The 24,693-nt window shown below is 36.8% G+C and overlaps 1 protein-coding gene and 1 pseudogene across 7 annotated transcripts in view; one reads left to right on the top strand and one right to left on the bottom strand.

The window, feature by feature from the left end:
- Window positions 1-24,693, bottom strand: part of TRAPPC11 (trafficking protein particle complex subunit 11) — a 53,542-nt gene that overhangs the window by 14,418 nt on the left and 14,431 nt on the right. For all 7 annotated transcript variants that reach the window (XR_009212961.1, XM_032148983.2, XM_032148984.2 and 4 more), the window contains 20 exons: window positions 23,775-23,874; window positions 23,355-23,428; window positions 21,089-21,185; window positions 19,158-19,291; window positions 18,382-18,529; window positions 15,818-15,911; window positions 14,586-14,665; window positions 14,417-14,495; window positions 14,281-14,335; window positions 13,799-13,944; window positions 13,497-13,558; window positions 13,239-13,371; window positions 11,898-12,028; window positions 7,186-7,341; window positions 5,484-5,671; window positions 4,894-5,042; window positions 4,593-4,714; window positions 3,907-4,026; window positions 1,085-1,150; window positions 818-974 (listed from right to left, as the gene is read on the bottom strand). Coding sequence is in view for 6 of the 7 variants with exons in the window: in XM_032148983.2 (XP_032004874.1) it covers window positions 818-974; window positions 1,085-1,150; window positions 3,907-4,026; window positions 4,593-4,714; window positions 4,894-5,042; window positions 5,484-5,671; window positions 7,186-7,341; window positions 11,898-12,028; window positions 13,239-13,371; window positions 13,497-13,558; window positions 13,799-13,944; window positions 14,281-14,335; window positions 14,417-14,495; window positions 14,586-14,665; window positions 15,818-15,911; window positions 18,382-18,529; window positions 19,158-19,291; window positions 21,089-21,185; window positions 23,355-23,428; window positions 23,775-23,874 (2,291 nt within the window). In the remaining variant the exon portion in view is untranslated. The remainder of the gene's footprint in view (window positions 1-817; window positions 975-1,084; window positions 1,151-3,906; window positions 4,027-4,592; window positions 4,715-4,893; window positions 5,043-5,483; window positions 5,672-7,185; window positions 7,342-11,897; window positions 12,029-13,238; window positions 13,372-13,496; window positions 13,559-13,798; window positions 13,945-14,280; window positions 14,336-14,416; window positions 14,496-14,585; window positions 14,666-15,817; window positions 15,912-18,381; window positions 18,530-19,157; window positions 19,292-21,088; window positions 21,186-23,354; window positions 23,429-23,774; window positions 23,875-24,693) is intronic.
- Window positions 22,883-22,995, top strand: LOC116466123 (U6 spliceosomal RNA; annotated as a pseudogene).

Below are 24,693 nucleotides of genomic sequence, written 5' to 3'. Positions count from 1 at the left end.
TTATCGAGCTGTTAGAAAATGAGCACTGAGCTAAGATATTTCATATTTTCTCATATATATTACTTAATTCACATACATCATCCTATTTGACTCTAAGAAGTGATGAAAGGAACCATCCAAGTTCACAAAAGAGCATGTTGTAGGGCTGAGAACTGAATCTAGTTCAGTCTGACCCTAAAGCTCATTATTCACAATTAGCACAATAAGGAAAAAGGGAAGGAGACAGAAAAACAAAGTAGGACAGAGACAATGATTTCCAAACACACAAGAGAAAACCAAGTTTCAAGGAGAGATGAAAAAGAACTCATGAAGACATCCTGAAAGCAAAAGATATTATTAGTACTTTTTAAAACCAGAAAGGTGTTGTCCTGGGTTTGAATCAGTCTTAAAAATTGTTTTAGTTGGGTGACTCAGAAAATTTATCTTCTATTTTTCTATATTTTCCAAAGTTTCTTTAATAAATACCTTTTCTCATTTCAAGTTATGAAAAACAGTAAACATTAAGAGTTAATGAGAAAAAAATCTTTAAAAAGTTCAAAAATGAAAAAAGAATTCTTTTTGTGAAATACATTTTCAAAGTATAACTTCCTTAGAGTAGGAAAAAAGTCTGACCTTTTAAAATTAGGTATACTCAAGCAAATGGTGTTATAAATGACACTAATTCCACTTTAATTCCATATGCATTTGCTTTCACGAGTACAGGTCTCAAGTTCCCTCACTTAGCAAAAAGCTAATTAACTCTTCCATTGCCAGCTTATACACACACACACGCATGCGCACAATTCTCCTGCTCTTTGGGAATGAACCAAAGACTCACCATTGTCCACTTGAGACTCTAGCTGGTCCACTGTGGTCATAGATGGAGCAAGCTGGAGCTCACTGGAAACAATAGTGAGGGCCCAGGGTGAGGCACTTAAGAGGTCCGTCATCAACAGAAAGGGGATGTCAGCATAAACCCTTTCCAGGTGCTCAAACTGTCACAAATGAAGACAAAAGGTCTGTCGGGAATTACATTAATCCATTTTATCATTTCAGTCCATTTTTATAACCTAAATGATTTCTAGTATGCCTCAAAGAAACATACCTTGGTAGAAACAAATTTAACGGCAACATCAAATGGAAAGACTGTTTCAATTGTTACAGTTTCATCCTGCAAGAAAATGTAAAGGGCACATTCATGGATTTTCTAAATCTTTTTATATAAAGTTTTAAAAAATACAATCACTGATCAATAAATAATCCCAAATTATACATACTAAGAAGTAAAGGCCTTTCTTTTAGATAACATTTGTAAAAATCTGTGTCGAGAGAACTGAGTACTATTTTTTTTTTTTTTTTTGGAGACAGGGTCTCACTCTGGCAACCAGAATGGAGGACAGTGGCACCATGACAGATCACTGCAGCCTAGAACACCTGGGCTCAAGTGATCCTCCTGAGTAGCTGGGACTACAGGCGCACTACTATGCCCGGCTACCGTATTTTATTTTTTTAGAGATGGGGTCTTGCTATGTTGCTCAGGCTAGTCTTGAACTCTTGGCCTCATGTGATCCTCTTGCCTCAGAACCCCAAAGTGCTGGTACTACAGGAGTGAACCACGGCACCTGGCTAAAGTGTTTTCTTATACATTATTTATCTCTGGATCTAATGAAGTGGGCAGGGCAGGCATCATCACCATTTTACAGAGGAGGAATCAGATGTTCCACAAAGCTAGGGTCTTCCTTTTGTCTAAGTTCTTACTACACCTCAACTCAAAATGACTAATAAGAAAGATAACAATAATGTAATGTGACAGACACTGCTATCATCCATATACGTGTATTATGTAATGTTCATAATCACACAAGGAAACAAGTGCTATTATGATTGCCACTTTAAGATGAGGTCATGGAGCCTACACTCTTAACCAACATGCTACATCTCCTTTCTAAAAGAGTCTGTTAGAAAAACAATGGTGGGTGGGCACGGTGGCTCACACCTGTACTTCCAGCTTTGGGAGGCTGAGGTGGACAAACTGCTTGAGCTCAGGAGTTCGAGACCAGCCTGGGCAACATGGCACAACCCTGTCTCTACCAAAAATATAAAAAATTTGCTGAGTGTGGTGGTGCACACCTGTAGTCCCAGTTACTCGGAAGGCTGAGATGGGTGGATTGCTTGAACCCCGGAGTTGGAGGCTGCAGTGAGCCAAGATCGTGCCACTACACTCCAAGCTGGGCAACACAGTGAGACCCCACGTCAAAATGAAAAAATAAAAGAAAAAAGAAAAAAAAAACAATGGGGTTATTTCATCTTTCAAAACAAATAACACAACCTCTTGGTAAGAAACCTTTAAAAAAGATCATACTGGTTAAAAGCTCAGGCTGTAATGCCAGACAGAGCTGAATTCTAATCCTGGCTCAATACATACTTACTAGCTCTGTGACCTTGAACCTAATGATGTGACCTTGGGAAAGTTATACAGGTTTTCCGAAATGCTTGGGGCCCAGTGTCTCAGATTTTTTGGATTTGGGAATATTTGGATTATACTTACTGGCTGAGCATTCCAAGTCCAAAATGCTCCTGGGAGCATTTCCTTTGAGTGTCATAGCTGGCACTCAAAAAGTTCCAGATTTTGGAACGTTTTGGATTTTGAATTTTTGGATTTGGGATGCTCAACTCATGCAGTCTCTTTAAGTCCCAGTTTCATAATCCTCACAGGCTTGTTAGAAAAATCAAATGAGATAATACATATAATGTGCTGAGACTGGCACCCTTATCTCCTAAGCCACCATATAGGACTCTATGTATTATACCAGGCTATGAGAAGTTTTCAACAGTACATTACATGCCTTCTTCTCTCCCACTTGGGAAATACTAACAATTTTAAGAAGGTTTTCTTTCCCAATGACTAGTAAATAGCCCACAGCCCAGACTCTGTGCAGTAACAAAACTACAAATCCCCAAATTGCTATAGGCCTTCTCCTCTGCTGGGCTGAGGACCCAATTCCTAAGAGAAAAAAACATTACTGTCAGGACCAAGAAGATACCAAATATCATAATGTTCTACTAACAAAAGAGAACATAAACATTACATACAGCACAGTTAAATCTATTTAGAAACATGGCCTGTTAAAAATCTCTAGAAATAGAAAAGAGACCAATAAGAAATACAGAGAGTTAGCAGTTACCTTCGAGTTGTGAACTGTAACTGTGATCGTTCCTATTTTCACTTTTATGTGCACTTACCAAAAACAATTTTTACCAGTATTTTTTAATAACACAAAAATGCTTTTCAAAGGGAGACCTCCTTTTCTCCAGAACCTTCTATATATAAGTCAACTTACAGATTTTATCTCATGTGTGATTTGCTTGAGATCTCAAACCTATTGATCCTCTATATGAAAAGCCATATAGGCCGGGCCCAGTGGCTCACGCCTCTAATCCCAGCACTTTGGGAGGCCAAGGTGGGCAGATCACCTGAGGTTGGGAGTTCAAGACCAGCCTGACCAACATGGAGAAACCCCATCTCTACTAAAAATACAAAAAATTAGCTGGGCGTGGTGGTGCATGCCTGTAATCCCAGCTACTCGGGAGGCTGAGGCAGGAGAATCGCTTGAACCCGGGAGGTGGAAGTCACAGTGAGCCAAGATCGTGCCACTGCACTCCAGCCTAGGCAACAAGGGCAAAACTCCACCTCAAAAAAAAAAGAAAAGCCATATAAGCTAATTTTCTGTTTAATGTTTGAGCAGTGAATGCCAGCCTAAACAAATCTCAATATAAGAGATTTTTTAAAAAGTTTAATTAAAATTTATAACAGACGATAAGCACCTAAACTGCTTATTTTATGCTTATTTTATAGGTAAACTAAAATAACACAAAATGGGAATAGTCCACATATGATGCTTCATAAAGAAGCTATAAAAAAAATACCTTGTGACACTTGCAAACAATTTCTTTTTCTTCAACAGTTGTATTTATCAGGTAAGAAACATATACAAGAAACATTCTGGAACCCACCGTTCCACAGCGAACATACAACATTTTTTCCAGCTGTAACAAAATAAATGTTGTAATTTAATTAGTATTACAGATATTTCCTCTTGATATATATTCTAGGATAATGTTCCCACCTTCTAGAGTTTATTCATACCAACTGGCTAAATTCTTTATCACTTTTACAGAATGTTACAATGTAACTCATCAATGCTCCCACTGTAGAAGAGTACCCTGATTACACTGTGACCACAGCATAAGGGAGGGATCATTACTACTGCATCTTTTAGAAATTGTTATTCTTTAACTTCCAAAATATTTTTCTATCTAGTTTGGAAGCAGAAGTTGACTGAGAAGTTAACTGCACTAAGTTACAAACAACGGTTACTTTATTAGCCCACTAATTCATGTTAAGCATGTTTTCTAAATTCCCTTGTAGATAAACTGCTGAAGATATTTTACACATTTAAGTATGTAAAATGTGTATGAAATGTTCATTAGTTAAATCACTTTTTCAGTCCTAGAATATGTTGTTAAAACGCTCTGAACTGTTAAAAACTCACTATATATTTAAAACTACAAACTAATTGATTTCCTCTTCAATCCCAGTTGACCAAGTTTACCTGTTCCCCTGGATGTAAGTCTCCAACAGGAATGTCAGTGAGTAAAGCTGGGTAGGATTCATCGCACAGTTCCGTTCCATGAAGAGTCACGTGAGTCTTCTGAGTTAAATTGGCATCCTGTCCTAAAAGAGTTAATATTGGTTCTTCAAAACAAAGAATTCAAACATTATCCCAATAATCAATACTGTGTGAAGAGCACCATGCCATACCTTCTTTTAAACAAAAGTCCTAGAGTTGACATCAATGATGCTTATTTAATGTTGGATTAATACTGATCAAACTTACAAAAAGGAATGCTTACCTGGTTTTAAGCCAGCAGTGAGCTTCACATCTCTGATTTGGGTCTTTTCATGGGACTGAACAGTCACAACCAAACAATACATTTCATTAGTCAGCGCAGGGGGTTCGTGCTGCAGATGTACAGAAATGTTTGGAACTCTGGATATGATCCTTTGAAAAGAAACCTTAGCTAAGTAACTGATTTTAAAAAAAAAGCAAATAAATTATTTAAATAAAGTATTTAAAAGACATTAGAGGCTGGGTGCAGAGGCTCAGGCCTGTAATCCCAGCATTTTGGGAGACTGAGGCAGGAGGATCGCTTGAGCCCAGGAGTTTGAAGCAAGCCTGGGCAGCATAGTAAGACCCTGATCTCTAGAAAAAATACAAAAATTAGTCAGGCATGGTGGCACTTGGCTGTAGTCTCAACTACTGGGGAAGGCAAGGGTGGCGCCTGAGGTGGGAGGATCGTTTGAGCTCAGGTGGTCAAGGCTGTAGTGAGTCATGATCACACCACTGCTCTCCAGCCTGGGCAAGAGAGACTCTGTCTCCAAAATAAATAGCAAAAAAAATGAGAGGATGACCTTTAATATCAGCTTAGCAAAGCAGACTTACATTGTGCTTGCCTGAACTATAATGCTATCCCAGTGAACTTCATTGTCAGGTAGCTTAGGCCGCCTTTTGAAAGACCGAGCTGCCTGTAAGGCTTCTTGGGAGGAAGCAGCATCTCCTCCTCCTCCCTGCCAATTTAAAACCACACATCTTCCTGTCTCATTGCCCAGAGCAAGATCCACTGAAGTAATCTAAAAAAAAAAAAAGCGATGTTGGAAATGTTATCTCATATGTGCTTGTCACCATCCCCTCTCACCAAAATTACATCGTTGACTGCTAGACCATGGAGTTCACCTAGAGACCCCCAGTGTGACAGAAGTCAGAACACCTGCTATTAGGGTCTTACTCGGGCTGGGACAGAAACTAACTGCGCTCTGGGTTCCAACTTCTTCACCTTTAAAACAGAGACAATAACCTGACTTTCTGTTGAGAGGCTGATTGTACAATAGTGTTATGATTTTAACATCTGGCACAGACCCTGATGTAACGAATGTTCAATTAGTGGTTGCTGAATGAAATAAATATTGTGATGGCTATGGATACATTAGAACATAATTTCCGATTCCACAAATATTTTTCCCGAAAATATTTATAGTATTAGCAATAAAATGCTTTATTAATTGAATACATGTTCTATTCAACTAAAACCATTAACAAAATGACTCAAAATAGAATTACTAATTATACTTTATGTCTGGTAGGTTCCCTTAGGTACCATGAGAAAATAAAATATGCAATTAGGACATTTGGTCAAAATCATAAAAGATTTTTTTTTTTTTTAATGAATAAGCAAACAATTCTGGATATTGGTGAATAATAAAATCAATATGTTCACAGAAACTGTTATGGGAACACTGGTTGTACAACTTTATATACCATTTATCTTAGCAATGGTCCCAAGTTTAGATTAGCTAACCATTCCCATTCAAGTCATGAAAAACAAGCACTTAATGAGTGCTTACTGTGTGCTAATCACTATTCCAAGCAAATTACATTAACTAGCTGATTTAATCCTCATGAAATCCTAAGAGATTAGCACTCTTATGATCCCCATTTTACAGATGAATACACTGGGAAGACACAAAGAAGCTAAGTAACTGTCCAGGGCCACAAGTTAGTAAGCTAGAGAGCTGTAATTTAAACCCACACAGTTTGGCTCCAGAGTTTATGCTCAATAAAGATATTACTTAGATCCTATATTTCTAAAAGGCATTTCAATTATCTATACTATATCAATCTTTACAAATATACATGTTTGTTTTTCTTTAAAAATATGTACTCAGTAATGTTTAAACATCAACAGATATTCAGTCTGAATAACATAAAAAATACATTTGCTATATTACATAATATACATTGTTTAAAACTCCTTAACTGATTATGTAGTCATTAAAAAACAAGATTGGTTTATGTACTAACAAGAAATAATATCTAATATACACTATTAAGTGACAAAAGCCAGCTACATTTATTATGTACAGTATGTTCTCAATTTCTTAATTGCAAAACATTTTAAACTACAAATATGTTCACAGAAAAATGTCTGGAAGGAAACCTCCCAAACTATTATGAATGGTTTCCTTTAGGAAGTCCAAGTAGAAGATTTTCATTTTTTACTTAATAAACTTTTGTATTATTTAAAATACTGATATAAACATACTACTTTTATTATTAAAAATATTTTAAAACTAATTTCATAACTAACCTCAATTTTCTTTCCCACATCTTCAGTTTTCGCAACAAACTTAAATAACAGTTTTCTTGTTTTACCAGGAACTAGGCACATCTTTCCCTGAGTCAGATTTTCTAAAACTTCATTTGCTTTGGATGCTTCTTCTATTACACAGAACTGGTTGTATTCCTGAAAGAGGTGAAGAGGGTCATCAAATGTCAGATGTCTGCTAACCCTAAATGCCAAGTGCTTTGGAGCTCATTTAGTTTTAACTCCACAAACACTGAAGCATTATGAAGGGTTACTAATAAAAGGAAGTATTTTTATGCCAAATAGAGGCACTTATCCACTCACTGCTGCCATAACATAACAGTTCACTACACACGAACTGTTTTCTGAAAATATTTAGATACCCCTCTCCCAGAGAAACAGTTTGTTCTTTGTTGCACTGGACACTACTGTTTAGGACCTACTTTTCTTGAAGAGCCTTTTTTTACTTGGCTTCTGTGATGCTATAATCTTTCCTGTTTCTCATCCTGCTTGGTTACTTCCTGTTTTTCCTACCTAGAGTACAGTGGCACGATCTTGGCTCACTGTAGCCTCAACCTTTTGGACCCAAGGGATAGTCCCACCTCAGTTTCCAAAGTAGCTGGGACCATAGGCATGTACCATCACACTCGACTAATTTTTCGATTTTTTGTAGAGATGGGGTCTCACTATTTTGCCCAGGCAGGTTTCGAACTTCCTGGGCTCAAGTGATCCTCCTGCCTCAGCCTCCAAAAGTGTTGGGATTACAGGTGTGAGCCACTAAGCCCAGCCCCATTCCTTTGCTTTCTTTCAGGTCTTCATTTCTATGTTCAGTTCATTGGAAATGTATTTGTTTCCACATTCACCATACCACTGTTGCTAGTATCTCTCACATAAAGTCGTCCTATTCTGTCTTATTTCTTAACTACCAGCTTATATCCACATCTGTCTAGAGGACAAGTCCACTACCACCTGAAACTCAGCATGTCCCAGAGTGAATGTGCATCTGCCTTCCCAGAAGAGAACAATCCTCATAGATGAGTAAAGGAAGACATCTTTCATGTTTCTATCTATGGAATCACCATTCTCATCTGTTCAATAAATATCAAGACCTTTCCAAGAGCCATCTTCTATCCCAGCATATAAATTACCTTCATAGAAATTCTTACACAGTTCAAGTTTTATACTTTCCCACTAATTTTCATTTCTATTCCATGCTTATAAAACCTACTCTACTTTTTTTCTTACGGTTTATATCGTGAATTTCTTTTCTTTTAAGACGGAGTCTCACTCCATCGCCCACTAGAAATGCAATGGCACAATTTCAGCTCACTACAACCTCCGCCTCTCAGGTTCAAGCAATTCTCATGCCTCAGCCTCCCAAGTAGCTGAGACTACAGGCACCCGCCACCACGCTCAGCTAATTTTTGTATTTTTAGTAGAGATGGGGTTTCACCATGTTGGCCAGGCTGGTCTTGAACTCCTGACCTCCAATGATCCACCCACCTTGGCCTCCCAAAGTGCTGGCATTACAGGCGTGAGCCACTGCGCCCCACCTGTATCTTGAATTTCAAATAAGATATATTCAGAATATAATCTAAATTTTAAAACTAATTGCTTTATATTCCATTTTAGCGTTTTTGTTAGTTTTTAATTATAGTAGTTTATATTTTTTGTTAAAAAAAGGGAAAGAAAAGAAATGAAATAGTAGGCTATTAAGGGAAAACTAAAATAAGAGTCACCATACTTCACTTGAGCCCAGGAGTTTGAGGCTGAGATGAGCTATGATCACATCACTGCACTCCAGCTTGGGCAACAAAGTATCTCTTTAATAAAAAAAAAAAAAAAAAAAAAAGAGTCCTTGTGTTGACCCTCTAATTTCATAATGAACAAAACAAACAAACAAAAAAAACCCCTGCCCTTCTGCCCTTGTGGAGCTTAGATTCCAGTAAGGAAAAACAGGCAATTTACCAAATAATCACACAGACAACTGTGAAACCACAGTGTGATTAGTACTACCAAGGCCACGAGAGCCTGGCTAAGTGGTTCAGTCATGTAAGTCAGGGGAGGCTTCCCTGAAGAAGTGATGCTTTTAAGTGAGAAAAGGCAAGGAGGAATGAACTAGTCAGAGAGGAGGGCAAACCAATTCAAGCAGAGGAAAGGGCATGTACAAAAGCTCCCGTCCTTCATTCATCCTATCCCCACTTTTCAGCCGCTATATGCACTCGGCAATCCAGATTTATCTATTTTTAAATGCCTCTTGTATCCCTAAATCTCCATTCCCAACACCAGCAACTTAATTCCAATACTTGTACTTTTGTACATGGATTAAGAGCCTCTAATTGGCTTCCATGACATTATTTCTATTTTGCTACTAGAATAAAGTTTCTTACAACTTTAAGAATAAATTGCATGCTCTTGCTTTAAAATTCTCAAACTGAGCCAGGCATGATGGCTTACACCTGTAATCCCAGCACTTTGGGAGGCTGAGGTGGGTGGGCTCCTTGAGCCCAGGAGTTCGAGACCAGCCTGGACAAAACAGCAACACCCCATCTCTATAAAAAAATACAAAAATTCGCTGGGCATGGTGGCAGGTGCCTGTAGTCCCAGCTACTCAGAGGAGGCTGAGGTGGGAGGATCACTTGAGCCTTGGAGATTAAGGCTGCAGTAAGTCAAGATGGTGCCACTGCACCAGCCTGGGAGATGGAGTACAGCCTTGTCTCAAAACACACACACACAAACACACAAATAAAATTCTCAAACGGATTAGAGGAAATCCCTGGGTAAACGGTCTGAAGTTGAATAAAACATACTGATCTTCAGGTGACCCAGCTTCATCTAATCATTTCTATTACAGAAATATTTCTCATTTCTTATGAATCAAATCCTAATAAAACAGGTAACATTGTTTCTTTATCACCATCCAATAAATAGAACACAGATAAAAGAATGAATAAATCTTGAAAGACATCTGTTTACTAGCCTATCCCCGCTTAACTCTTCAAGGTTCCTTTAAGCCACCTGGCCTTATTTCCCACCACCCTGCATTATAAACCCTCTGTTCTAGTGAGGCTTGACTTTCCCAGAAACACAGATTGTGCACTTCTGTTTCCATGCAGTGTTTCCTCATTGCCAAACATGTTCTCCCCCTCCATCTTTTCGACCTATTGTAATTTCATCTTCATTCTTGGAACTCCCTCCCTTTTCTCTGGCATGCTTACTACAGCTGTACTTCTTTCTAGCCTACACTACGTAATTTAGTCTTCATTACCTACTTGGGCAATCTTTGATTCTGTCCTGGCCCTTGTCCCCAAAATGCCTACATTTTAATGAGGTCGACATATGCTATACTCAGATTCAGCATGTTAGGAATATCGTAACTCTCAATAAATGCTTGTTGGTGAAAGACTCACTATACTTTCTGGGTAATCAAAAGATGATTATCTACTAAGTGAGTTTATAACAGAGTTGTAATGAAGTACTTGACTATATACTATATAATGCTTCAAATATATTCAAATGCAGGAAATATATGATCCCAGCTCTGCAAGAAAAAAAGTTGCTTATATATTCGTGCACAGAAAATGTCTAGGTTATTCAAGAAGTTAACGTAGACGGTGTGTGGGAGAATAGAGAAGAAAGAAGACACACATTTACTTTTCACATTATATCTATTCCACTTCAATTTTTTAAATGTCAAACATAAATTAGTTCCATTAATCATAAACTAATAACATTAACTAATAATGTTGAAGCAGAATACAAACCAAATGATTTTTTAATTTTATTCATTCTGAATATACCTTATTTGGAATTCAAGTATACATTATAAAAAAAAATAAGGCCAGATGTGATGCCTCACACCTGTAATCCTAGCACTTTGGGAGGCTGAGGTTGGTGGATCACTGGAGCCCAGGAGTTCAAGACCAGTTTGGGCAACATGGCGAAACTCTGTCTCTACAAAAAATACAAAAGTTAGCCGGACGTGGTGGCAGGTGCCTGTAGTTCCAGCTACTTAGGGGGCTGAGGTGGGAGGATCTCTTGAGTCCAAAAGGTTGAGGCTACAGTGAGCTATGATTGCACCAATGCACTCTAGCCTGGGCAACAAAGCAAGACCCCGTCTCAAAAACGACAAAATATATACATACATATATACACACACACAGAGAATTCTTAAGACTTTATAAACATGGAGTGAAAACAAAAATTGGAGTAAGCAAAGTGTAAACTTGAATTGCTAGAAGTTTAGAAACATATATATATATATATAATTTTTTTTTTTTTTTTTGACACAGATCTTGCTCTGTTGCCAGGCTGGAGTGCAGTGGCACGATCTCAGCTCACTGCAACCTCCACCTCCCGAGTTCAAGTGATTCTCCTGCCTCAGCCTCCCAAGTAGATGGGACTACAGGCACGTGCCACCATGCCCAGCAAATTTTTTTGTATTTTTAGTAGAGACGGGGTTTCACCATGTTGGCCAGGATGGTCTCGATCTCTTGACCTTGTGATCTGCCTGCCTCGGCCTCCCAAAGTGCTGGGATTCCAGGCGTGAGCCACCGTGCCTGGCCCTAGAAATATATTTTTAAATAGAGCTTACCAAAGTTCATTTGTTACTATGAAACCATTAAGACATAAAATTCACTAAGCTCGTTTTATCTAGTTTAACATAAGCTACAATAAGATAAACGTGGTACAAACACATGAAATGGCATCATTACCTGATTATTAAAGCTGACGCAGAGCTTGGAAAACCTAATGGGATGTGGACAATCAGCCTTCAGATAAATATCAAACTGAACAGGAACATCAACATGAAAACTTGGGGCATGAAACTTGGCTTTGCATTGTACTAGAAATAAAACAAAAGGGCTGTGTTATGCACAACCAGATATCCACGACCCACACACATCCTGTTAACCAAATTTATTCTTCAGAAAGATACATCTGCACTGACCATTCTTACTGACTTCTGCACTTAAGGCACTTCAAGAGACAAATGAGCTAACTTTTTATTATAAAAATAAAATTTAGGCTGAGCGCAGTGGCTCGCAGCTGTAACCCCAACACTTGGGGAGGCCAAGGCAGGCGGATCACTTGAGGTCAGGAGTTTGAGACCAGCCTGGCCAACATAGTGAAACTTTATCTATACTAAAAATACAAAAATTAGCTGGGCATGGTGGTGTGCACCTGTAATCTCAGCTACTAGGGAGGCTGAGGCACAAGAATCACTTGAACCCAGGAGGCGGAGGTTGTGGTAAACAGAGGTCGCACCATTGCCCTCCAGCCTGGGCGACAGAGCAAGACTCTATCTCAAAAAGAATAATAAATAGGCCAGGCATGGTAGCTCGTGCCTGTAATCCCAGCACTTTGGGAGGCTCAGGCGGGCGCATCACCTAAGGTCAGAAGTTCAAGACCAGCCTGGCCAACATGGTGACACCCCACCTCTGCTAAAAATACAAGAATTAGCTGGGCATGGTAGTGCACGCCTGTAAGTAACCTCAGCTAGTCAGGTGGCTGAGGCAGGAGAATCGCTTGAACCTAGGAGGAAGAGGTTGCAGTGAGCCAAGATCATGCCACTGCACTCCAGCCTGGGCGGCAGAGTGAGACCCTGTCTCAAAAAAGAAAAATAAAATAAATGAATAAATAAATAATATAAAATAAAATTTAAATAAATTATAGCTTCAAAACCATCTTTAATTTTAAAAACACGGCTGCTCCTGAAATGTAGATAACAAGATTTTAAATGAAAAAGGACCATTTTATTATTATGTCAAAATACCTAGACAGTAAAGCATAACCTTTTAAATAACTGTCAAGTGTTTCTAATAACACCTGAACTACAAATGAGCAAAGTGTATTTTAAAACATAAATCAAGTATTTAAGATCCTAACTATCTCTATAAGTCACTGAGGGGACACACAAAAAAATCAGTTTATCTATAACATGATTATACTTTGAAAATTCTTTCTTGACTTTTATATTTATTATCCTATATCTATTCATTTTGTAGAAATAAGACAATTTCTCTGAAATAATACTGGAGATGTTAGCTACCTACCAAATGGCACAAAGTCCTGTACTCCTATTGTGAAAATATTGCTGCCAGCCAGAGAAATTCGGTCTGCCCACAGCTTCTGAGCAGTTTTCACAGCTAAGATATCACAGTCGGGTTCTGGATCAGGACTTTCATTCTGCATCAACACAGAGTTAACATTTATTCAACTAGTTGAATAAAAACCACTACTTGCATTAGCTGATATAGATATAAGTACCCATATTCCTAATAACACACTCTATATAAACAATTCCAACCTACCATTAAAACATTTATGAGGTTCTTTTCTATTCGAGACTTCTGGTCATCTTTCAGAGTTGAAGCTAGTATGAAGAAAGAAGGAAAAACATTGTAAGTACTTATAATTAAGTCTACTACCCCCATTTATTATTTAAAACTTTATATAATAATAAATACTTCTTAAGATGACTAAGCACAGTGATTTGCACATAGTAAAAGTATATTAATTATCTGGGACTAAATTATTCTTTAAATTTTAAAAAGCTTAAAGATGCTAAATAACTTTATATGTCAAGAATTTTACTCAAAAAACATCAGGTTACCTCTGCCAAGGAGTTCTAGGGAGTAAGTAACGTAATCCTTTAATTGGGCCATGAGGTAGGAGCACTTCAGAGCTGTAGTTAATATAGACGTGAGCAGAGTCCACCATCCTTCACTCCGATAATCACACATCACATAATCCAGCAACCTCAAAGAAGACAAAATGGAATACTGAACCGGCTTCACAAGAAAGGGTTTGAAGAGTTCATGGAGAAAAAAATACTTTCCTCCTTTTAGGTAAGTATAGAAAAATCTTACTGAGATGGTCGAACAGGTATTCTCATATTTAGCTAAACGTGAGATTTCTTAAAACGCTGAAAAAGATTGTGCCATCAATAGCGCTTGAAAAAAACATTACAGAAATGGAGTTTAACAATAATAGAAATTAACATGAAAATACGAACTCCTTCAACACTGACTTCTATTTCAGTTTCACTTCAGATAATCCACATACTTGTAAAAGTAAATAGTGAACAGGACTCACTTCAAAGCTTTGGTATAATCCTTTGCGTAATAATATTCCTCTCCCATCTGAACCACTATAAAGGAAAAAAAGATTGATGTATGTAACTTAAAGTCATTCAAAGCTGCATGCAATGGTGGCGTTTGCGGATACATACTCAGGTGGCTTTTCATCCGCGGGCACTTATACTTCTTGAACTGTGCGACAGCATTGCTCAGAAGACTTAGGATTACTTCCTGTTAGAAAAAGCAGAGGGTGAGACATTTCGGCACAAACATTTTTCTTAAATAGTGTAAAAAATAGTTCATATTGGACACAAAACTCACAGAGTGAACAACATTTTTCTCCTTCAGCTGAATGGCAAGAATTCCCACCTTTTCTTTTTCAGGATCAGAAAGATCAAAACCTGCGTAAGATGAGACACAACTCATTTTAGACAGCTTATTTAATATAAATCTTCACATGAACATTGTATATGTACACTCCTTGAAACCTTTATTTAATATAATCATTTCAGACTCTTCAACATTCTAGAATCTTAAAGGTGCTAAGAGGCAGCTTTATTAACATGGAAACTTCCGTGTTCTGTTCTGATGGGAACATTATTGAGCTCAATGTTCTTCTACCTACTGGAATCAACGATCTGAAAAGCAATGTCAATATCATCCTCTATAGAGGATACACTCGCTGGAGATTAAATCATTTCCTTTTTTTCTTTTGTTGAGATGGGGTCTCACTCTGTTGCCCAGGCTGGAGGGCAGCAGTACAATCACTACTCACTGCAGCATCAACCTCCTAGGCTCAAGCGATCCTCCCATCTCAGCCTCCCAAGTAGCTGGGACTACAGGCACGTGCCACTATGTGTGGCTAATTTTTGTATTTTTTTGTAGAGATGGGTTCTCACTATGTTGCCCAGACTGGTCTCAAACTCCTGGCCTCAAGCAATCCTCCCGCCTTGGCCTCCCAAAGCGCTGGGATTACAGGCATGAGCCACCTCGCCTAGCCAGTAATTTAACAATTATAGTTCAACTGCTTGAATTAAATTATGTATAAAGTATTAAAAAATATGCAGAGAAATTGTTTTTAAGGTAATACGAGTTAATGCTGTTTTAAAATGTCAAATCAATTGTTAAAGTTAACTGGAATTAAAACATTTAAATAAGACAACAGTGGCATGTGTCATTTAAAACCACAGATGTCCAAATGTTGTATTTTTTTTTTTTTTTTGAGATGAGGTCTCACTATGTTGCCCAGGCTGGAGTGCAGTGGCTGTTCACAGGTGTGATCCTTCCACCTCAGCCTCCCAAGTAGCTGGGACTACAGGCATGTGTCACCACACCCAGATACATGTTTTAATCACATCAACAACTTTAATTATAAAGTCACTCTAAGATGTAGTGATACATACAAAGCATTCTAAAAATGAAAACAATGTTTAAAAAGCACACATTTTTACTTCAACATAATTTCTTATGCATGTGCAGCCAATGGAAAATCTATTATAGCTATTGTTGCCTTTTGAGGTTGAGAGGAAAGGACAGAGGGAAAAATTATTTACTTAGTATTCCTTGTCGCCATGATCTTTGTCCATAAAAGTCAAGAACGCCTGTTTGTGTTTCTAAGGGATCAGGATTGGGATACATTACAGAAGCCTGTAAATTAAAACACAAACCTAAATAATAGTTTATGGAACTCATCGCAAATCAACTCTTGCCCAATCTTTGACTGAACAAAAAAGTTTTCATAAATACAACCACCAAACATATATTCAATTATCAAATTTGTGAATATTTTAACATAAATTTTAACAAAAATTAAAATAAAAATGTTTCATTTAATATTTAGGTAGTCTCATACAAATCAATCTGATTCTGACGAATGATTTCACAGTAATTTCTTCACTTTTTTAATCTTTGCTCTAATAAACCAGTAAAAATATATTACAAATTATGCTCTATATTTATTCCACATGCATACATGCTCTTTGTGTAAATGAAAACAATGTTACAAGGACTTTTACAGAGAAGACACTATTTTCGTTCTTTATCACTTCTGTATTAAATCCTGGTATTGTGGGGGAATATTTTTGGCACCAGAACTGATAGATTTACAGTGCTTTTTCTTTTCCCTCTGAAACCAAAATGTAATACATGAAAAATGTAGAAAACATCCAAAAGAAAAAGGATGAAAATCTAAATTACTTATAAACCTACTACCAACTCCCACTGTTAAGAATGTATGTTATCATTCTTCCAGATTTCACATGCACAAATTTGTTAATGACTAATTTTCAACCAGCTTCTTTCATTTAAATATATTCTGTATATTTAATCCAGCATTAAATATTCTTCTAAAACATTATTTTTCATGGCTGCTTGCTAGTGCATATTTTAACAAATTCCCTATAGCTATTCATCTTTCTATTTTACAATTAATAAATCTGTGAGAACAACTTTATAAATAAATTTTGGTACTTATCTCAGAATTTATTAGCTGCCTTAGTATCTCCAAAAATTAAATTCTAGGTCAAAAGATATGCATAGTTTCAAAGCTTCTCAAATTATTATTTGATGGAAGTATTATTATTATTATTATTATTATTATTTTTGAGATGGAGTCTTGCTCTGTTGCCCAGGCTGGAGTGCAGTGGCACGATCTCAGCTCACTACAGGCTCTGCCTCCCAGGTTCACGCCATTCTCCTGCCTCAGCCTCCCGAGTAGCTGGGACTAAAGGCGCCTGCCACCACGCCTGGCTAATTTGTATTTTTAGTAGAGACGGGGTTTCATCATGTTAGCCAGGATGGTCTCGATCTCCTGACCTTCTGATCCACCTGCCTCGGCCTCCCAAAGTGCTGGGATTACAGGTGTGAGCCACCACGCCCGGCCTATTATATTTTAACCAATGATATCTATTAATGCCCAGCTCCTTACATTCTTATAAAACCTAGTTTTAATCACTTTTTAAAATACTGTGTTCAAATTACAATATGCCAAACTTTAGAAATATAATACACACAATAAAATTATAAATCATACAAACAGCATGGCAAAAACAGTTAAATCATCATTTTAGAGAAAAAAATCTATGCATTTTAAGTACTAATATAAATCTAATTGTTTTTGGAACAGTTTTAAAAATAGTACTACTGATAATATTCACTCATATTCAGTGAAGAGAACTGCAGGTTTTAAGTGAAAATAAACTGATGTAACTATATAAATATATTTATATATATATAAATATATATATATATATATACCACGTTCTTATTTTAAAGGTGTTTATAGGAAAACTGATATCTAAATGTAATCATTCAAGAAAAAGGCAAAATGAAACATCAAGTTTAAGAAACTATGCAATTAACACTACTCCTCAAACAGACTCTTAAGAGTCTCCACACAGGAGGCCAGGCGCGGTGGCTCACGCCTGTAATTCCAACACTTTGGAAGGCCAAGGCGGGCGGATCACCTGAGGTCAGGAGTTTGAGACCAGCCTGGCCAACATGGCGAAACCCCGTCTCTACTAAAAGTACAAAAATTAGCCAGGCATGGTGGTGGGCGCCTGTAATCCCAGCTACTCAGGAGACTGTGGCAGGAGCATCACTTGAACCCAAGAGATGAAGAGATGGAGGTTGCAGTGAGCCGAGACTGCGCCACTGCACTCTAGCCTGGGCAACAAGAGCAAGACTCGGTCTCCAAAAAAAAAAAACACAGTCTCCATAGAGGAAAACCCCAGGAAAAGAAAGAAGTCAAAAGTTATCCTCTCCAGTGGGTCAAACAGATTTCCAAACTCTTCCAGCAGTGATCATAGAAACAAAACAATGGATTTATAGTGTGACAAGGATGAAACTGTGGCTTTTAAAGTAATTTTCTCTTGTCTAAATAGTCACTAACTTACTGCCAAAAATTAGTTCTTCAAAGAAAAACTTCTGCTCGATTCACAGGTGAAAATAGAGTACTCAGGCTAAAACCAAAGATCAATGTAATTCCTAAAGCTATAAAAAATAAAAACTAATTAAACTTAAAGACTTGGAAAAAATTATCAACACCAATCAGTTCTAGCTTCTTTCAAAAGAAGAATAACTTTTCTATGTGCTAGATAATACGGAGTCAGTAACTTACTTCGTGGTTACAGAGGGTTTTTGCAAGCTGTTTCCGCTCCTGGGCATAGTATGCTGCCTGCTGGTAATAGAAACCGGGATTCTGAGTTTGAATAGCTGTTAACCCTAACTTAATAGCTTCATCAAATAAATCTCCAAAGGCCTGGAATCTTAAAGAAAAAAAAAATCAAGAAATAAAGAGGAATGAAAGGAAAAAGAAGCTTATTTCTGGTAATTCATCCTGGGAATCTTAACCTCAGCAGACTGTATTAAAATGGTGCTACTGATGAACAGTTAATATTTGCTGTAATTTCTTTGTAAATATTAATACATACTAACTGTAGGTTACCGATAGGTTCTATATTTAAGTCATCTCTTCTAACAAGTCTTTATAAACATACCATCAAACTAGATCTCAACATAGTTCCTACCACTCAAATAAATACAACCAAGTTTCTGGGAACAATTTCATTTTAGCAATTCTTAAACTTCATTCCCAAACAGTAAGCTCCATGACAGCAAGAATTTTGTTTACTGCTATATCCCCAGGACATATGGTAGAGACTCAATAAATATATGCTGAATGAAAAAGATGGTACCATGAATTAAATAATTGCCATTAAGGAACTGTATACAATATCAATGTACAATATTACCAGAAACATACTTATGCTATATCATCAAAAACCTACTTAGTGACAAAAAACCTGGTTCAGTTTTAGAAGCAAAGTCCATGCTATTTCTCCAAATACTATGTATTATTTTTAAAATATTCTAAAAGGACAATGTAAAACATACTGTTTAGACATCCATGCAGCATGCTCAAAAGACAACTCTGCACTTCCAATCTTTTTCTTACACAAGTCGATGTGTTTTCGGAACTGAGCAATTGCATCCAATGGGGTGTTGTGTTGAAAACACAGCCTACAGATCTGCAAAATGTAAAATTGATCCCAAAATAAAGGAAAAAAAAGAAAGTCAAAAGGCATATTCATTTAAAAACTATTTTGAGAATAACATTAAAAAAAGACAATGAAATTTCCTTCTCTGAAGCTCTTTGCAATACAATTAATTTTCCTCATCAGAATGGTTATGCTAAAACCAAAGGTTATACATCCCTTTTAGAAATGAAATAAAATAACTCAGTATTTGTACATAATTTATTCTACACTTTAGAAAAGCTTTTAAAAAATATGGAATAGAATTTAAAAATTATTCCCAATGAAGAACATGGACTAAAATAAACTATGTCCAACAGGTAATTGAGATAAGATAGATCAATATTCAGTTTTAGATTTGCCATGAAGCTAAAGATTTTCTGTAGCATAATTAAAGCAAAGTTAGTTCCATATCAAACACGTATTACAGAAATTCTTGAAAATTTTGTGTCTGGCATTCTATTTCAAAATAGTACTAATATGTATGTATTTGGGGCAAAAGGAAAAAACGAAGAAACAAAGCCTAAATTTATTTCCATATGCTTGTCACAATTTTCACTTTTATTTTTTAAATACAAAGGAACACATGAAAAGTCAGTCTCTCATCCATTCCTGTCCCTCAGCCATCTAATTTCCCTTTCTAGAGGCAATCAGTTTCTGCCATATACTTCCTGATATATTCTACACACAGATAAGTATGTGTGTGCCTTTCTAGAAAACTATTGTTTTTATACAAATAACAACATCCCACTAAATATGCTAATCTGTGACTTTATTCACCTTGCAATATATTTTGGGTATCATTCCATATCACTACATAGAGCGGTCTCATTCTCAATAGCTTTTAATATTCCTTTGTTTACAGTTATAATTTATATAACCAATCACTTATAATTGGGTTGTTCCTAATCTTTTCCTATTAGAAAAAAACAGTGAATTAAAGCATCTATTTGGCCATACATGACCAACACAGTGTCAGGCATCTTTAAGATGAATGTGAAAAAACTAAAAGCAAACCAAACAGCCGTTGCTTGACTTCTGAGGGCATCTATTCCTGTGATAGACAATCTCAAAATAAAACGCTCAAACAGTAGGTATAAAAGTTTCCTCTGGCTGGGCGCGGTGGCTCACACCTGTAATCCCAGCACTTTGGGAGGCCGAGACGGGCGGATCACGAGGTCAAGAGATCAAAACCATACTGGCCAACATGGTGAAGCCCTGTTTCTACTAAAAACGCAAAAATTAGCTGGGTGTGGTGGCGCATGCCTGTAGTCCCAGCTACTCAGAAGGCTGAGGCAGAAGAATCGCTTGAACCCGGGAGGCAGAGGTTCCAGTGAGCTGAGATCCCGCCACTGCACTCCAGCCTGGCGAAAGAGCGAAACTCCATCTCAAAAAAAAAAAAAAAGTTTCCTCTAAGGTGAACAGATACTTCTTTTCTGTGCCATTAAACCAAGAAGGAGTCACATAGTTCTAATAATTTTATCTTTTAAAACTCGGTAATACAGGCAGCTTTCTTCTCAACTCCTCCTTGCTCCCACTGAAAAACAAAACAAAAACCAAAAAACCCTCCAAACTTTAAAAACCTCTAGAACTTATCAATTCAAAACACAACTACTATGAATAGGCTGCTAAGAATCAAGGCCCTTCTGAGAAAAAGGATATACAAGAGGAGATCATAATTAATCAAATACTAACTTTTCAGAGCAAGAAATCAATTTTGATGTTCAAATTTTAAAAAGATAATTTAATATTGAAACACAAATTCCCTGTATTTGGCAGCAGAATTATTACCTTGTAGTTTATAAATCCTGCCATAGTCTTAATTTCCAGAATATTAGTTTCATGGGCCCTCAATTCGTGTACAAGATTATAGGCGGTCCTATAATTCCTAAATGGGGAGGGTGGTTAATAATGATATAAATTAGTTTCATAAACGTTTTCTAAGAACCAAATCACTAGAAATAACAAAGAATATTTACTCAACATTTCTTAGTGCTCAACAGCTCAATAATATCAATCTCTGACTTCCTGATAAATGAGCCATTAGTTATTAAATATATGTGAGAGGAATCAATGATTTCATAAAGAACAGAACCATGACATGTGCGTTGTTCTGTCATTAACATCTGTCAGTAACAGATAACTTAAAAAAGGAAATTGGACAACTGTCCAGAAAAATCAGCATTCTGTTAAAAAACATAAGTATTTTAAAGTACCATTACAAGCTCTCAAACAAATAGAAATTTTATTAGCAAAGGTAGTATCAAGACAGCACAGGTCAGCCAGGCACGGTTGCTCACACCTGTAATCCCAGCACTTTGAGAGGCTGAGGTGGGCAGATCACTTGAGGTCAGGACTTTCAGATCAGCCTGGCCAACATGGTGAAACCCCGTTTCTACTAAAAATACAAAAGTTAGCCGGGTGTGGTAGCACAAGCCTGTAATCCCAGCTACTCAGGAAGTTGAGGCAGGAGAATCCCTTGAACCCAGGAGGCGGAGGTTGCAGTGAGCTGAGATCGTGTCACCACACTCCAGCCCAGGTGACAGGGCGAGATGCCATCTCAAAAAAAAAAAAAAAAAAAACAGCACAGGTCAACAGCTTTTTAACCCCAAGTACCTCTAAGGCTAAGTGAATATTACTGGCCTCAGGTAAAGTCTACAGAGCAGGGAAAAATGTCCTTAGGGCAGCTCACGCTGAAGGAGAAGCATGGTGAGAAACAAGGGCCTGGTGGGAACAAGGCCTACCTTGCACATGGAAGGTAATAAGAAAATCTCAAAACAGGCTTTTCATAGAAAAAGTTTGTTCCTAACTTCTCCAGGTAAATGTATTTCTTTCCAGAATTATTTTTGAACAGAACTGAAATTGAAGGATTTAAACTAATACCATCCATAAAAATGAACTACAGGCCAGGCGCAGTGGCTCACACCTGTAATCCCAGCATTTTGGGAGGCCAAGGTGGGCAAATCACCTGAGGTCAGGAGTTCGAGACCAGCATGGCCAACATGGTGAAACCCCGCCTCTACTAAAAATATAAAAATTAGCTGGGCCTGGTGGCAGGCGCCTGTAGTCCCAGCTACTCAGGAGGCTGAGACAGGAGAATCACTTGAATCCAGTAGGCAGAGGTTGCAGTGAGCCGAGATCGCACCATTGCACTCCAGCCTGGGCAACAAGAGCAAAACTCTGTCTCAAAAAAAAAAAAAAAAGAACTACATTAAAGCCAGTTATATGAAGTTGTTGAGATTCAGGAAACACAACTTGGTGCTTTGGCACTTAAACATTATTTTTATTTATTTCTATTTTACTTTCCCCTACTCAATTTTGGGATAAATAGCTGTTTTTAATACCTTTGTCTTCAAAAACTGAGTTAAAGCTACAAAGAGGTCAAGTTTCATTAAATTCTTCTTGGTAAAAGCAAAGGACTAAAATATTTAACCGCTGCCAACACATCTGCAACTCATCTTCAAGGCTCTAAGCAGAGACTTCAAATGGAAAATGATGCAACTGACTGATATCATTAAAATTTAATTTAAAAAATTGAATTGAGTAAATGTACTAGTGTATAAACCTATAAAAATGAATAGTCTGGTGCTCACTTAGGCAGCACATATACTAAAATGGGAGCAATGCAGAGAAGATTAGCATGGCTCCTGTGCAAGGATGACATGCAAATTTGTGAAGAGGTACATTTAAAAATTTATTTTGCAAAAAAAAAGTCTGATTTAGATAATGTTTAAATCAGTCTCTTACAAGAATTTTATTGAGTATACACATAAAAAATAGTCAAGAAGATGGGGGAAATTTTAATATTACATTTCTGTGGCTCATAAAATTTAATTAATCAAATGAGTTTATGACACAATGAAATTTACTTCCAAAATGAAAATTTTTAAAAATCCTAAAATATTATATTCCATTCATCTCTAGACTAATTCCTAAATCTAAGCAATATGAACACTTTAAAATTAATTATACTTTGGTTGAGATTCAGAAATTGCCATTACATGTTATTGTTAATATAAAAATAGGAAACATTCAGTTTGAAAGCTTAACAACTTACTTCAGCGCATTTTGTGTATCTTGTTTCAACTCACTGAAGAAACCTATTTTGAACTGATGCCGAACAAATAAAAGCTAAAAAGAGACAAAAAAATTACTTATACATATTCTATTTAAAATATGAAAATTATAATAACGTTTATTATGAGGAGACATAAAAGAATGAAGAAAAATATTCAAAACTGAAATCCAAGAATTATTCCCACAAGGGCACAGTTAAGAAGGTTATAAAAATCTACCTTTAAGAACTTTAAGAGCAGAATTTAATTTAAAAACAAATTAATTTTTAAAAGCATTGAAAAAAACTTTAGAAATGCTGAAACCATTTAAAACATTAAAGTATTAGGAACATGTAATAATCACCTCAAAAATAATAATAATCCGCTCTAGAATGCTTCTATTATTGCAAAAAATCACGTACCTGGTGTGTTGTTTTATTCAAAAATTCTTTATGAGATTTCACTCTTCTGATCTCAGTGTAGTAATAAGTCTGTGCATGTTCATAAAAGGCATTTTCCAATCTGTAAAAAACAAAACCAAACAAGCATTTAAATATTAAAATTATTTTAAACCAAACTTTTCAAGAATATTTGTGAGACCTGAAAGTAAAATGGTGACAGAAATATCTATTTTACATTACGAATAAGACAAAGTGAAGCAAAAGATAACCTGAATTTTCAGATCAAAAAGTCTAAAAACAAGACCATCCAAAAGCCATTTAAAATTATTTATAATACAGGATACAACAAATAAAAATATGGTAATCTTTTTTTTTTTTTTTTTTGAGACAGGGTCTGGCTTTGTCACCTAGGCTGGAGAGCAGTGATGCAATCTTGGTTCACTGCAACCTCCACTTCCCTGGTTCAAGTGATTCTTGTGTCTCAGCCTCCTGGGTAGCTGGGACTACAGGCATGTTCCACCACGCCTAGCTAATTTTTGTATTTTTAGTTGAGATGCAGTTTTACCATGTTGGCCAACCGGGCTGGTGTCGATCTCCTGACCTCAAGTGATCCACCCACCTTGGCCTCCCAAAAGGCTGGGATTAGGATCACAGGTGTGAGCCACCGCTCCCAGCCTAAAATTTGATTGGAATCTCTAAAAGTACATTCACCCCTATTTTATATTTTTATAAAAAGTCTGAAAAAAATTATTACTCAATTAGATTTCACTTTTTTTGTGATTTTAGTATTTAGGATTTAAAAGAATAAGAAAACTAATGGGGAAAGAACCAAAAATGAGAACTGGCAAATAAGGTGAAAACATTTGTGTGATTTAAATCCTCCATCATTCTATAACTTACATAGGAACAAGAAAATCTGACCAGAGATGGATACACAACT

This window comes from Hylobates moloch, unplaced genomic scaffold, assembly GCF_009828535.3.
Source record: "Hylobates moloch isolate HMO894 unplaced genomic scaffold, HMol_V3 SCAFFOLD_3, whole genome shotgun sequence".
NCBI classification, from domain to species: Eukaryota; Metazoa; Chordata; class Mammalia; order Primates; family Hylobatidae; genus Hylobates; species Hylobates moloch.
Note: the sequence above shows the minus strand (reverse complement) of the source record. Positions and strands in the feature narration are given on the sequence as shown.